The sequence below is a fragment of the Podarcis cretensis genome (genome assembly GCF_951804945.1).
Source record: "Podarcis cretensis genome assembly, chromosome: 17".
Taxonomy (NCBI): domain Eukaryota; kingdom Metazoa; phylum Chordata; class Lepidosauria; order Squamata; family Lacertidae; genus Podarcis; species Podarcis cretensis.
Genome location: NC_137187.1, coordinates 38,929,610 through 38,943,694, shown reverse-complemented (window position 1 = coordinate 38,943,694; position 14,085 = coordinate 38,929,610). Strand labels below are relative to the sequence as shown.

Below are 14,085 nucleotides of genomic sequence, written 5' to 3'. Positions count from 1 at the left end.
CTCCTTGGCTCATATAGTCAGTGATATGCTACCCTTGTAATATGTGTATGCAGTGCTTCCCCCAAAAAAATGTTTAGGGGTACTCTCATTTTGACTCAAGAAAATCACCATTTTATAGTTCAAATCAGGGAAAAGAAATACAGTAAATGGACAAAAGTACAAAGATTCACAAAATGTTTAGGGGTATGTGTACCCCCAGAAAAAAGCACTGTGTGTATGCAAAACATGTAAGTACAATCAGAAGGAAGCATCTGTTTGCTAGATTTCTGCCTTTAATCATTTTCATTGGAGAAAATGGAGTTGCCCACTCAGCTTTGGGTACATCATGCTGCATACCATTTGAAGTTTTTTGTTTATTCCTTCCTTAAGCCGTGTGGGCTGGGCTAGAAGTTTTGTTTTCAGAGCTCACTGTTGTAAAACAAAAGCCCAAGGTTTTCAGTATTCAAAGCAAGCTTGCAAAAAAACATGGGTGTGTAGGTGCTATAGCTCTCCCTTCCATTTAGATCCTCAACAAGGAAGAAAATTCCATTCACTTCCTTTGCAGCCAGGGCAATTCATTCATTTGAAGAGCACACATTTAACTGTGGAGGGTTCCCTGTTCAGAATTCCCCAGGCCCCAGAATTCCCTTTCTCCCCAACACTCTGCTGGCATTTCGTGGCCACTGGGCATGCTGAATCCTCTTTGACCGGTTTGGGCGATTTCCCCCTCTCCATTTGGGTTTTCTCTCTGCATTTTAATTTTCTCTGTATGTGATAGACATGCTTGTCCTCAACGCCAGGTACAATCATTTCATTTCTCCACTTACGCCACTGGGCAGTTCTTGCATCCGTTCCTCCCTGGGGAAATTTGCAAATAGCATCTCAGTGTGAATCAGGAACTGACCTTTCCAGACAATGAGATGGTGCTCTCTGAACTTTTTATGACTGTGTCTCTTTCTCCCCCCACCCTCATCCATGCCACTCTATTCTATTTCCCCCTCTCCCCACACTGGCTTTCAGCTCCTCCAACAATCAATCGGTCCTATGTGGCCACAGAGCATGCTCGGTCCTATGGTTCTGGATTCTCTAGCCTTTTTGTACCTGGTTTGTGTACTTCTGCTGCTACCTCTCTCTTAGTTGGGGGAGAGATGCTGTTTAGGATACAATAAACAATAGCACTCACAGCATGCAACATCAGAAATAGAATGATGAGAAGAGACCTGCTAGATCCGATCAAAAGCTCTCTATAATTCAGCATCCTCTTCCCAAACATAGCCAGCCAAATGCTCTGGGCAGCCCGCAAGCAAAGCATGAAGGCAACAACACCAATTTCCTGCCATTGCTCCGCAAGCCGCTGATATTCAGAGGTATTTTGCCACTGAATAGGGAGGCTCCATTTAGCTGAGGAGTGAGGAAGGCTGTGCCCTTCCACATGTTGTTGGACCACAACTTCCATCATCCCTGACCACTTGGCTATGGTGGCAGGGCTGATGGCCTTTGGTGGCTCAGCAGCATCTTAGAGGACACAGGTTCCCCTTCCCAGCTCTAGCCATTAGCAGAACCATAATTTCCAGTTCTCTTCCACTATTGAGCTGTGCAAATGTTTGCCTTCTGTTACTAGTGCAGAATTACCTCCCTCCTTTAGACTCCAATATCTGCAGTGATGCCAGCCCAAAAGTGCCTAACCTTGAGATGCAGGGCTCAGTGCAGAATATGATTTTAACCTCCCTCACCAAACAGCAGCAGCAACCAAGCATATGCCTTTGAATGTACACAGCACACACATTTCCCTCCCCATTGTTTAGGCCGAGCCTGCCTGCACACGTCAGAAATCAGGGTGCAGAGCAATCACAAAGACAGCAACTCAGCACTGCACAGCTGGCTGTTTTGTTTTGGAAGGGAACCACTGAAGGCCACATAACAAAAATAATTGCTGGGCTAGCAGACAGCCTCCAACTGGCCCTGAGCATCTCCTGACTTTATTACACACACAGCAGCTGCTTCTTCCAAAGCCTACTGGCAAAGGGCACTTGACCATCCCACCCTCCCAGTATGAACAATAACAACAAGGGGAAGGAGTTGTCAAAATTAAAGGAAGCTTATTCTTCTAACAAGGATGTTTGCTACCCACACTGGGAAGAAAGGTGTTAAAGAACTGTCTGTTTGCATTCTAGTTCACATGGATGGGAGTGAATGAAGAGGCAGAGCCAACTGTTTTGATAGCTTCTATTTAACTCAAAATATAATCCCTGTTAAAATTAGCTGCAGTGTCATAGGTCCAAGAGAAACCCCACCAGCCCTTTCTCCCATAACCCCTGCTGCCACTTGCTGGCACATCTCTCTTCAGTCCATAGCTCCCAGACACAGCCTGCTGCTGCTTCACATACACCCCAATGTATCCAGCCTCCCTAATCTTACATCTCTGTAAATTATGTTATTGCTAGCCACCATCACCACCCCCTCCTCCTCTTCTCAGGCTCTCTTGGCCTGACCTTATGCCTGAGAGTTAAGTATTTCATGTGAAATGTGCTATATTTTAAGTTTATGGCATGGTTAATTGGCTAGCGCCTTAATCCAAATAAATCTGAACTTGAACTGTTGCCTTTTCACCTCACAGGAACAACTTTCATGAATACCTTGCAGAATCCAGATTGTTCATTGTCTAAGTCCGAGAGCATAGATTGATAATATTGTGCCAACATCCATCTATGGTGTTGATTACGCAAGTGGCAACATCTTAGCGTAGATCTGGAGTGAGGAATCGGTTCTCCTCTGCCCCCAATATGTTGCTGGACTCCATCAGCCCCAGCCAATGAGGCCAATGGTTAGGGATGATAGGAGCTGGAGTCCAGCAACATCTGGAGTGGCAGATGTTAGCCCTGATTCCCACTGCAGTATGGGCTATACACTATAAGTAAGTAGAACTTTTAAGTAAGGCCTGAAACAAAGAGATCAACGACTGGACTTTCCTATGCGTTTATTCACCTACTTAAAAAGCAAAGATACTGGGAGAAATAGGAATTAAACCCTTCCTAACAATTCTATGATTGTATCCCAGATCTAAAGTACCCTATCTAGACACACAAACACCAAAGATGCTATGATCCCCCCAGGGCTGAAGAGGGGAGAAAGAGAGGCTTGCTTTTTCTTGCTAGGGATACTCAAAGCACCTTTTGGGCAGGGAGATTTAGAACTGACAGCATCGCTGGTGGGGTAGGGGCTGGTCACTCTCTCCCCTCCCTAGAGACATGGCTCTGACGACATGCATAGCTCTCTGCAGCATAGCTCTCTGCAGCTGCTTTTAAGTGAAAAAGAAAATGTTGGAGATTCAGTCCCAGATCTCCTGCATCATGTCCATTTCGGCTTGCCAGAAGTGTACAGTGTCTCTTTCTTCTGCACAATCCTGGAATATATTATACAGCCTTGATTTGGGGTGCCTTTCAGTTACAGACTCAGTTTCCTTGAGCTGGTTATCTGGCCACCATCCAGAAACACCACACAAAGAAATATTAGCAATTGCCTCTGACAGCCACATAAGCAACAACTAAACATTTTCAGAGAGTTTGTTTGTGGCATCCTGAAGATGGAGGATCTACCATGCTGTCTGAATACTTCATTTATAACTCTATGCATGAGGTGGGAAATCTTTCATACAATCTGAACAGGATGAGTCAAGAAGAATGATCTGTACTCTTAGAAAGGGACAAATCATTCTGTAACTGTAGCACTTTTGCCCCCCCCTTCCCCTCCTACTGGCATCTGATTGGATGCTGAGGCTGGAGGTGGGTGGGGGAAGATGAATGATCTGCCTGATCCCTGTCTGCTGCTGTGTCTGAGTGGTTAGGGACCTGCCTTGTGAGATCTGCAGCATGGGCTTGAGTACCAGTTGCACATCACTTTACGCTTTTGCAAATGATATTACCGTATTTTTCGCTCTATAAGACACACTTTTCCCCTCCAAAAAGTAGGGGGAAATGTGTGTGCATCTTATGGAGCTCCCGCTGCACACCAGAGGCTTCCCGGTGCGCACTGATCCCTCTTGCTCTCCTGGCTTCACTTCGCTGGAGAGGCACTGCGCAGCTTTCCCTCTCTGCGCAGCGCCCCTTCAGCAAAGTGGGAAGAGAAATGGAAGGGGCTCCGTTTCTCCTGCCGCTTCGCTGAAGGGGTGCTGTGCAGAGAGGGAGAGAATATTTTTTTTCTTGTTCTCCTCCTCTAATACTAGGTGCGTCTTATGGTCGGGTGCGTCTTATAGAGCAACAAATGCAGTACTTCCCTTGCTTCATAGGCATTCAGAAGGCAACTAGGACCATAGTTATCATTTCCTCCTAATGGGGCTCACACTCCTGGCTCCTGCTTCTCAGCCCCTCTGGCCCATGCAGTGAGCCTGTGGGGGCTACTACCAGTGTGTCTTCACCCCTGCCTTTGGCTGCTTGGCAAAGGAATCTTCTCCACCCTGGGCAGGTTTTGAACCCTTGTCCATAGGAGGGCCATGTATACTTCCTGCAGGAACTATGGAAGTGCTACATTCATTATGTGGGTCCTCCTCTCTCCCCTCTGTGCATTTTTGTGTTGTTTTCATAAGGAGCACCAGAATATTAAAACCTCTGATTATAGGGATGCCCAGGGACTTGTGCTGCTGGGGCCACTGCTGTTTGTTCTACAGGAACTGAGGGAAAGTGGGCACGCTGGCATTACTGTTGACATTATGTGTGCAGTGATGGAGGGCTGTGTGATGAGAACATGTCTGCACCTTGGTGATTTCATTGGCTGCCTCTATGCTCTGGGGTAAGCATTATACAGGTGGCAGTGCCAGGACAGTCCCTGGTTAATGGTTTTTAGTAGGGTGTCCTGGAATGCTGTAAGCATCTCTTGCTGATTTCCTGTTTTTGTGTTTTCTGGGCTGTGCGTTTTTCCTCCTCCAATGAGCATATATTGGATTGGATTCAGTAGCTGCTCTACTAGCAAAAAGGCAACATCGTTCTGCTCCCAGCACAATGCAAGTCTGGTTCTGTCTCTCTCTCTCTCTCATTCTCTCTCTCACACACATATATGAAAGCATCAATATTAAGGTTTTCAGAACTTGTATTTTAAATTTGGATTATTCAGATTTGATTTTCTGTCTGAAAATTTTGGTAAACTTTATTTTTAGGATGGCCTTTGGATACAACAATAAATATGAATCTATTAGATGCAACCAGGCTTAGGTGATGAAAAAGAAACCCCCCATATTATTAAACACAGCAGCACCCAACCCCAGTGGCAGCTGCATCTCTCAGTACTGGGCAAGCAATCTTTCCCCAAGAGTCATTCCCCCACTTCGGACGAACACACTAGACAGAGTAGATCAGTCTCACCCATCACCACCTTTAATGGACGGGGAGTGGCTACAGATGCTCTGTGCCCCTTTAACAGCAGTCCAGAGGGATCGCCCCCATTAAGCCCCAAGCTGGGCCCTGCCCAGGGGCTCTCTGTCCAAAAAGGAAGGCTCAGTCCCCAAGTTCACCAGCTAATCCAGAAAGCCCATTTCTACAGCTTCGGCCACCTCAGGGTGAAGCAAGCGTGTGGCCAAGCGCTCAATGTCATCCAAGCTCAGTAATCGAAGGCTCCGCTCATAATCCTGGGATGGGGGGGGGGAGAGGAGAGAGAGAAAGAGAGAATTGAACACAGCGTTCAGAAGCACACCTGCCAGATAGTCAGACATTTTGTAGTTAAAAGAGTCCCAATGAAAAACTGCTGTGTGTGTAGATTTGCAGGAGGTTAGCCAATGCAATCTTTTAAAATACAGTGACAGATTTTGATGTGGGAGACAAAAGCTAAAAATCCTGCTTATTGGGTGATCTTGGGCAAGTCATTGGAGTCTGATTCATACACACTTGATGAATGTGTGTGAGTGAACCAGGTGCCTGGCTCATTCTCAGCTGCCGCTGCCATCAAATAAAAGCAGGTTATTCCCAAGGAGCTGTTGGGACACCGGCAGCACGACAGCTTATATATGTCTTCTCAGAAGTAAATCCCACTGAGTTTAATGCGACTTACTCCCAGATAACTGGGTACAGAACTGCAGCCTGAGTAAGATAAAGACAGCAATAATGTTTTGCAGGCTGAAACTGCAAACACAAGCACACTCAGTCAAGATCAAGGCTGCAGTCCTAACCCCACTTGCCTGGGTGTAAGCCCACTGAGTTTAATGAGATTCCCGCCCCCCTCCATGGCACATAGTTAGGATTGCACTGTAAGCCTCACTGAACTCGGAAGGAATTACTTCCAAGTAAAGGCACTTAAAGGATGCAGGTGGCGCTGTGGGTTAAACCTCAGAGCCTAGGACTTGCCAATCAGAAGGTCGGCGGTTCGAATCCCCGCGACGGGGTGAGCTCCCGTTGCTCAGTCCCAGCTCCTGCCAACCTAGCAGTTCAAAAGTACATCAAAGTGTAAGTAGATAAATAGGTACCGCTCCGACGGGAAGGTAAACGGCGTTTCTGTGCGCTGCTCTGGTTTGCCAGAAGAGGCTTAGTCATGCTGGCCACATGACCCGGAAGCTGTACGCCCGAGCTCCCTCGGCCAATAAAGCGAGATGAGCGCCGCAACCCCAGAGTCGGCCACGACTGGACCTAATGGTCAGGGGTCCCTTTACCCTTTACCTTTAAAGGCACTTAGGATCAGGCTGCACAAGTGTCAGAGGAACCAATAAGGCAAACCTGAGGGGATTCCCACCTACACTCTTCAGTCTTACCCATAGAGGCTAGTGGCGCAGGGTGCCAAATTCTAGAGGGCGCCAGGGAAGAGGCGGAGGCTGGACGTGCGCCTCCCGGCATCAGCTTGCTGCCCTCGCCCGCCTCTGCCATGCCGCGCCGAAGCAGCACCACGCACAGAGCCTTCGTCTGCCATGGCCACCACGGCACAAAGCGGCCAGCTGAGCCGGGAGGTGCCACATCCAGCCTCCGCCTCTTCCCCGTTTGAGGAGCCGCCCTCCAGCAGCTGCCCGCCTCCTTCAGCCCTGCCGTCCTCCCTAAAAAACTCTGGAAAATGGGGGGGACGGGGACAGGAGGGAGCTTTGCACCACAGCGCCAGATATGCTTAAGACGGCCCTGACACTCCTGTTAGAAAGTTACCTTTTGCAGTTGCTCCAACACCTTCTCAGCATCAGCTACGCTGAAATGCCTGCCTAGGACTTGGGCCAGTGTGTGCCAGATGACAGGGTTCTGTGGGGGTCCAGCTCTGCGGCCAGGTTCCTCAGGCGATGCCTTCTCTGGTGGCTTGATCACAAGGTTCAGTTTTGACTCGGGTCCAATAGAGTAATCAGAGAGACGGTGTTCATCTGGGAAGGAAGCACAAGCTGCTGAAAGGCCAGGTACAACCAGAACTTCCACAGGGCCACAAAGCTATGGTCTCACACCAGCCATAGCTTTGCACGGACTGGAAGGATACAATTTACTACAGAAAACTAAAGGGCAAAGCATCCAGCTAGTGCAGGTGTGGCAAACCTCTGGTTTTCCTGATGCTGCTGAATGTGGGAGCCAACTTTTAGGGGCCGAGGTTCTTTCAGCTCCCTCTATAAAATATTTGAGGGGCCTGGTGCCCCCACAAAGTTCATGGGCATTGTCATTCAAATGGTGTGTGAGTGTGGGTGTTGTGTCATGTGATCAGTTATGTGGGGTGGGGCTTAGCTCCCCCCACCCCAATATTTTATTCAAGTTGGCACCCCTGCTGCTGAATTACAACTCCCAACAGCCCCAAGCAGGCATTGCCAATGATCAGGAGTGTGTCCCTCTGCTGCGAGAAGTGAAGTTACAGGGAACTAGGCAGAGGGCCTTCTTGGTAGTGGCACCCACCCTGTGGAACGCCCTTCCATCAGATGTCAAGCAGATAAGCTACTGCACAACTTTCTGAAGACATCTGAAGGCAGCCCTATATCAGGAAGTTTTTATTGTCTGATGTTTTTGCTGTGCTTTTATTAAGCTGGAAGCTGCCCAGAATGGATGGGGAAACCCAGTTAGATGAGCAGGGTATGGAATAAATTAATATCATTATTATTATGGGAGTTGTTCATCTAAAATGCTAAATTTTCCACAATCCTAGCTAGTCACATCTCCATTTGCATTCAAAGTCAAAACATCCTTTGCTGTGAGTTCAGAGCAGAAAATATATGCCCCCCATAAAGGCAAAGATTATAGATTCTTAATATCTGCTGCAAAATAAATCTGTGTTTTGGCTTATGAAAACCAGGTTATTTCATATTGTCAAAGAACATCCAGTCCCCACAGTGACATAGGAGGGTTTTTTGCAGGCATATTGGCAAATCTTAAGAGACTATTCTTTTCTATGAAACATGTCACAAATTTCACTGCCATGAGTCTAAAATGAAATAAGGGCAAATGAGATTTGAAAAGGCTTAGACAAAAACAGCACAAATCAGAGCTGTAGTTGGGATGCTTTGGGAAGACGTTAGGGAAATGAAAGGAAGTCATCAAGCTCCATTTGTAGGTAGCAATTTTTTAGAAAGGTTGCAAGCATAAGAAAATATACTTTCAGTACAGATAAAAGCTTTCTTGAATGTTTTTCAAACATTGCATTTCCTATATCAATGCAAATCTCTTACATATACATACAGGTCATTTACAACCCCACTTACATGCCCCCAAACCAATCCCATTGATTCCTATCCAAAGATGCCCTTCCCTCACACACAGTCAGGTCTGGTCCAAGACAGGAAATCCCACAAACACCTCACTCTGAGAGTAAAATACAATAATAATAAATAAACTTCTTCCTACCCTTTCAATAAACTTAGCTGCCTGAGACAGCTGCTTCATTATTATTATTATTTATTAAACTTGTATACCGCCCTTCATCTGCAGATCCCAGAGCAGTTCACAACATAACATAGCAATATAAAAAACACAAAATATATAATAAAATTAAGAACAAAAACAAACCAATAACACCATCACACATTTAAAAGGATAAAAGGTAAAGGGACCCCTGACCATTAGGTCCAGTCGTGACCGACTCTGGGGTTGCGGCACTCATTTCGCTTTACTGGCCAAGGGAGCCGGCGTGCAGCTTCCGGGTCATGTGGCCAGCATGACTTAGCTGCTTCTGGCGAACCAGAGCAGCGCACGGAAACGCCGTTTACCTTCCTGCTGGAGCGGTACCTATTTATCTACTTGCACTTTGACGTGCTTTCGAACTGCTAGGTTGGCAGGAGCAGGGACCGAGCAATGGGAGCTCACCCCATCGCGGGGATTCACAGAATCATAGAGTTGGAAGAGACCACAAGGGCCATTGAGTCCAACCCCCTGCCAAGCAGGAAACACCATCAGAGCACTCCTAACATATGGTTGTCAAGCCTCTGCTTAAAGACCTCCAAAGAAGGAAACTCCACCACACTCCTTGGCAGCAAATTCCACTGTCGAACAGCTCTTACTGTCAGGAAGTTCTTCCTAATGTTTAGGTGGAATCTTCTTTCTTATAGTTTGGATCCATTGCTCCGTGTCCGCTTCTCTGGAGCAGCAGAAAACAACCTTTCTCCCTCCTCTATGTGACATCCTTTTATATATTCGAACTGCGACCTTCTGATCGGCAAGTCCTAGGCTCTGTGGTTTAACCCAAAGCGAGGGTATTGGATGTCAATTAGCCAAAGGCCTGGTTGAAGAGGAATGTTTTCACCTGGCACCTATTCTACCTAATGATAGGACTCACCTTGCCATACTCTACCATAGAGGGCCAGCAACACAGTCACAAAAAACCACCATCAGCACCCACCTGCCAAAGCTTTGCCTTTGAAAAGCAGGCGCTGCTGGGATACTGGGACATTCAACTTCTCGGAGACCAAGCGTTTGAGAGAGGAGATCCGCTCATCTGGGGAGACCTAAGAAGGAAGAATGTGATGAAGTGGGGCTGCCCCCCAAAACTGACAGGCTCAGAGCAAGGGCTTTCATATGCTGGAGAATATAGGCCCTGGTCAAGCACAGAACTAGTAAAGCTGATCAAACCTTTTGTTCAGTAATATACACTACACTTACAGTACCTGTCTGTTCTCAGGTCCTTTTCAGAGTGAATTCCCACCCCCCTCCAGTTGCTCTAAGAAGCTTGCCCCATTGACAAATTGGTCCACAGGAAATAATTTTGTTCTATTTATGGCTGGCATTTTTTCTTTCTCCTTCTGGCAAAGCTCCTGTGAAAGGTAGAAGATCAGTAAGTGCAGCTTTTCACAGCATGAATATTTTCTGCTTTTCAGGTAGTTGTTAAATAATATTACTGAGTAGGCATATAGTGTTTTTCAACTTAAGTTAGTGTTGGCCCCTTTTTCTCCCAGGCATGAAAATGCTGATATCACTTGAAGGTAGAAAGTACAGTCAAACCTCATTGGTGAAAGTAATCTGTTCTGGAAGTCCATTCGGCTTCCAAAAAACGTTTGAAAACCGGAGCATTTACTTCTGTGTTTTCGGTGTTTGGAAGCCGTAGTGTTCCAAAATGGAGGCGTTCGGGAGCCAAGGTTTGACTGTACAAGGTATGAACTGGAAATTCATAGTTCAAATCTCTGTTTTCCCTTGAAACCACTGAAAGTCTGTTCCCCCAGCTGTAACATGACAATAATACTATTATCATTTATTGATATCTTTATAAATACAGGGATGCCTTACGCAATTGTTATAAGAATGACCATGTTCATGCGTGTGCAATGCTTAGGAAGAGCAATGCACATTAAGTGCTGGTCCTGGTGTTCAAAGCCTTCTATACAGCTTGGGACCAGGATACCTAAAAGATGGTCTCACCCTTTATATAGCCAGCCAACCACTGCACTCTGTCGGAGAGGGCCTCTTGCAAACACTTATCTCAGCAAGAGGTCTGTTCCATACAATGCAGGAATTGAGTTCTTAGTGTGGCAGCATCTATCCTTTGGAACTCCCTCCTACTGCATATCAGACAGGCACCATCTCTATTGTCTTTTTGGTGCTGCTGAAGACCTCCTGATTTTTCAACAGTTCTTTTAAGTGGAGATTGTTTTGCTCTTATATCAGAAACCGTCTTAGTTGTTGATTTTTTTACTGTTAAATCACTTGAGATTTATGAAAAATGAAATACATTTTTTTATGTACTTCTAACGTTACTGGATGTTCCAACCTTGGAAGGAAGGAATCTTATTTCAAGGTACAATCTGAGGGGATATAAAAGCACAAGAAGAACCTTGCCGGATCAGATAAAGAACCATCTAGTCCGGCATTCGGTTTCCAAAGTGACTAACCAGATGCCTGTGGGAAGTTTGCAAACAGAACACGAGTACAACAACCCTCCCACATGATGCAACCACTTGCTGAAGCTGAGGTGGTTTAGGTCTGGTCTGCTTTGAGCGTTATGGAAGAAATGTGGGGTATAAATGTGCTAAATCAGGGATGGGGAACCTCTGACCCTCCAAATGTTGCTGGGCTCCCAACTCCCACAGGTACCCCAACCCTTAAGAGCCCTTAACCCTGACCCAAAGGCATGTGGTTATTTTCCTGCAAAGTGAAGGCACAGAATGCATGGTTAGAAACCTTCCTCTTTCCAGATCCTGGGCCTGAGCCCTAGTAATAGCAGACACTATAAAGCCCTTAAGAACTTAGGACCAGTTTACCTATAAGATCGCATTACCCTAATCAACTCATCCAATGGATGGAATTGGCACTACTGCAGGTGCCACATTTGTAACAACTTGGCTGTTTAGCATGCCCACGCCTGCACTTTGGAACTCCCTGCCTACTGAGATCAAGCAGGAGCCATTTTGGTACAGTGAGGGCTCCTGCTTGATCTCAAATAGGTACAGGCTGTTTAGACAAGCCTACCCCACCCAGATACTTAGAAGTTGATGCCACTTTTAATCTGTTTTAGCATTTTAACTTGATTCTGCCATTTTGTATTTTTGAGGTTTTCGGTTTGGTTTGTCTTTTACAACCAAGCTGTGTACACATTTTATGAAATGAAGCAATACCACCACTCTATATTGCCTTGGTCAGACCACACCTGGAATACTGTGTCCAGTTCTGTGCACCATAAATTAAGAAGGATATTTGACAAGATGGAATATGCGCAGAGGGGGGAGACCAAGAGGTTCAAGGGTTTGGAAACCAAGCCTTATGAGGAACGGTTGAAGGAGTTGGGTATGTTCAGCCTGGAGAAGAGGAGACTGAAAGGAACGAGATGACCCTCAGGGTCCCTTCCAACTCTACCGTTCTATGACTCCATGAAAATAAATATTCCAGCGGCAGAGCTGAATTCGACTTTGTAAACAGAGGAAGAAAAAGGCGGCAGGAGAAACAGCTGAAGGCGGGGAGGTGTCAGATCTGCCCAGGAGCCCCCACCCCCAGAGTGCATGAGATCCCTAGATCCCTTCACAGCCATCTATATGATACGATAATCTTTATTGCCATTGTCCCATACAGAACAACGAAATTGAAAAAATCTACATCAAACATTCAAAACCCAACAAGCCTGCTATCCCAGCCTTGTTAGCCCCCTAAAAACTCTGATAAAGGTAAAGGGACCCCTGACCGTTAGGTCCAGTCGTGACCGACTCTGGGCTTGTGGCGCTCATCTTGCTTTATTGGCCGGGGGAGCCGGCGTACAGCTTCCGGGTCATGTGGCCAGCAGGACTAAGCCACTTCTGGCGAACCAGAGCAGCGCACAGAAATGCCGTTTACCTTCCCGCTGGAGCGGTACCTATTTATCTACTTGCACTTTGACATGCTTCCGAACTGCTAGGTTGGCAGGAGCTGGGACCGAGCAACGGGAGCTCACCCCGTCGCAGGGATTCAAACCACCGACCTTCTGATCAGTAAGTCCTAGGCTCTGTGGTTTAACCCACAGCGCCACCCGCGTCCCTAAAAAAACTGATACCCCATAATTAAATGCAATACACTCCTTTGGAGACTGCCTTACACTACATTTAAAACCAAAATCGCATTTGAAGACTGTTTCTCAGTCAGCTAGTCCTAGGCTTTATAACCCTGTACCTTCTTCCAGAAAGGGACGCAGGTGGCGCTGTGGGTTAAAGCCTCAGCGCCTAGGGCTTGCCGATCGAAAGGTCGGCGGTTCGAATCCCTGCGGCGGGGTGCGCTCCCGCTGCTCGGTCCCAGCGCCTGCCAACCTAGCAGTTCGAAAGCACCTCCGGGTGCAAGTAGATAAATAGGGACCGCTTACCAGCGGGAAGGTAAACGGCGTTTCCGTGTGCGGCTCTGGCTCTGGCCAGAGCAGCGATGTCACGCTGGCCACGTGACCCGGAAGTGTCTCCGGACAGCGCTGGCCTCTTGAGTGAGATGGGCGCACAACCCCAGAGTCTGTCAAGACTGGCCCGTACGGGCAGGGGTACCTTTACCTTCTTCCAGAAGCTGAAAGAGATCATTTCCGGGGTGCGCACTGTCCTGCGCTATCTCTACAGCTTTCTTATGGCACCTGGAAGCATAGATTAGATCTAAGGTGGGAAGAGTGCACCCAATTATTCTCTCTGCAGTCTTTACAACCCTGGACAGCATTGTTTTTCCTCTGACCGTGCAGCTCCCAAACCACACACACCAACCACTCTCCACAGTGTACAATGGTGAAATGCCACCAGCCGGTCCTTTGAGAGGTTGCTTTTCCGGAGGATTCTCAGGAAACATGACCTCTGCTGCGCTCTCTTCGTCCTGGAAGGGACCCCTCGCTGCCCTCCGCCCCCGCCCCCGCTCCTGCCGCCCTCGGCCTCCTTCCTCCGGGCCAGATCCTCCCGGCGGGCGAGGACTACACCCAGGCAAGAGCCCGCACCCAGCTCGGGCCTCGGCCCCTGACTCAGCCTCCCACCGCCCGGGAGCAGCAGCAGCAGGAGGGATACCTGGAGGCTGCATTCCCGGCCCTGGAGCGCCTTCACCGTAAGCAGCATCTCGGGACCCCGCAGCTCGGAAAGCCAGAAGCGGCCCCTTTAACTGAACCATAGACAGGCGCGGAAGAAGCTGTCCGGAAGGCAGAGCGGCGCGGCGAAGGGAAGGGAAGCTACGTAGGCGAAAGGAAGACGCCGAGGCCTCTCATCTCGACGGGGGCCGCACGCGCACTGAAGCTGCCAGAGAGAGAAAGCGGCCAGAGAGGCGGAACTTGACT

The 14,085-nt window shown here is 47.7% G+C and overlaps 1 protein-coding gene across 2 annotated transcripts; it reads right to left on the bottom strand.

The window, feature by feature from the left end:
- Positions 1–5,323: 5,323 nt before the first annotated feature.
- UBL4A (ubiquitin like 4A) lies at positions 5,324–14,023 on the bottom strand. 2 transcript variants are annotated; one of them, XM_079958896.1, is made up of 4 exons: positions 13,823–14,023; positions 9,742–9,847; positions 7,089–7,294; positions 5,324–5,596 (listed from the first exon to the last, which is right to left on the bottom strand). In XM_079958896.1, exons 1-4 carry the CDS (start codon positions 13,868–13,870, stop codon positions 5,486–5,488), a joined length of 471 nt encoding a protein of 156 aa, XP_079815022.1. In that variant the 5' UTR covers positions 13,871–14,023; the 3' UTR covers positions 5,324–5,485. The 2 variants fall into 2 exon arrangements, with proteins under 2 accessions (XP_079815022.1, XP_079815023.1); XM_079958897.1 differs by lacking the exon at positions 13,823–14,023 and adding an exon at positions 13,331–13,372.
- Between the last annotated feature and the right edge of the window lie 62 nt (positions 14,024–14,085).

Bases quoted from the DNA above. Each gene is read 5' to 3' on its own strand.
- UBL4A (XM_079958896.1), bottom strand. From the start codon at position 13,870: ATGCTGCTTACGGTGAAGGCGCTCCAGGGCCGGGAATGCAGCCTCCAG. The intron at 7,295-9,741 runs GTGGGTGCTGAT...CTTCCTTCCCAG, and splicing joins CAAAGGCAAAGCTTTGGCAG to ATGAACACCGTCTCTCTGAT. The intron at 5,597-7,088 runs GTAACTTTCTAA...CCCCCATCCCAG, and splicing joins TGTTGGAGCAACTGCAAAAG to GATTATGAGCGGAGCCTTCG.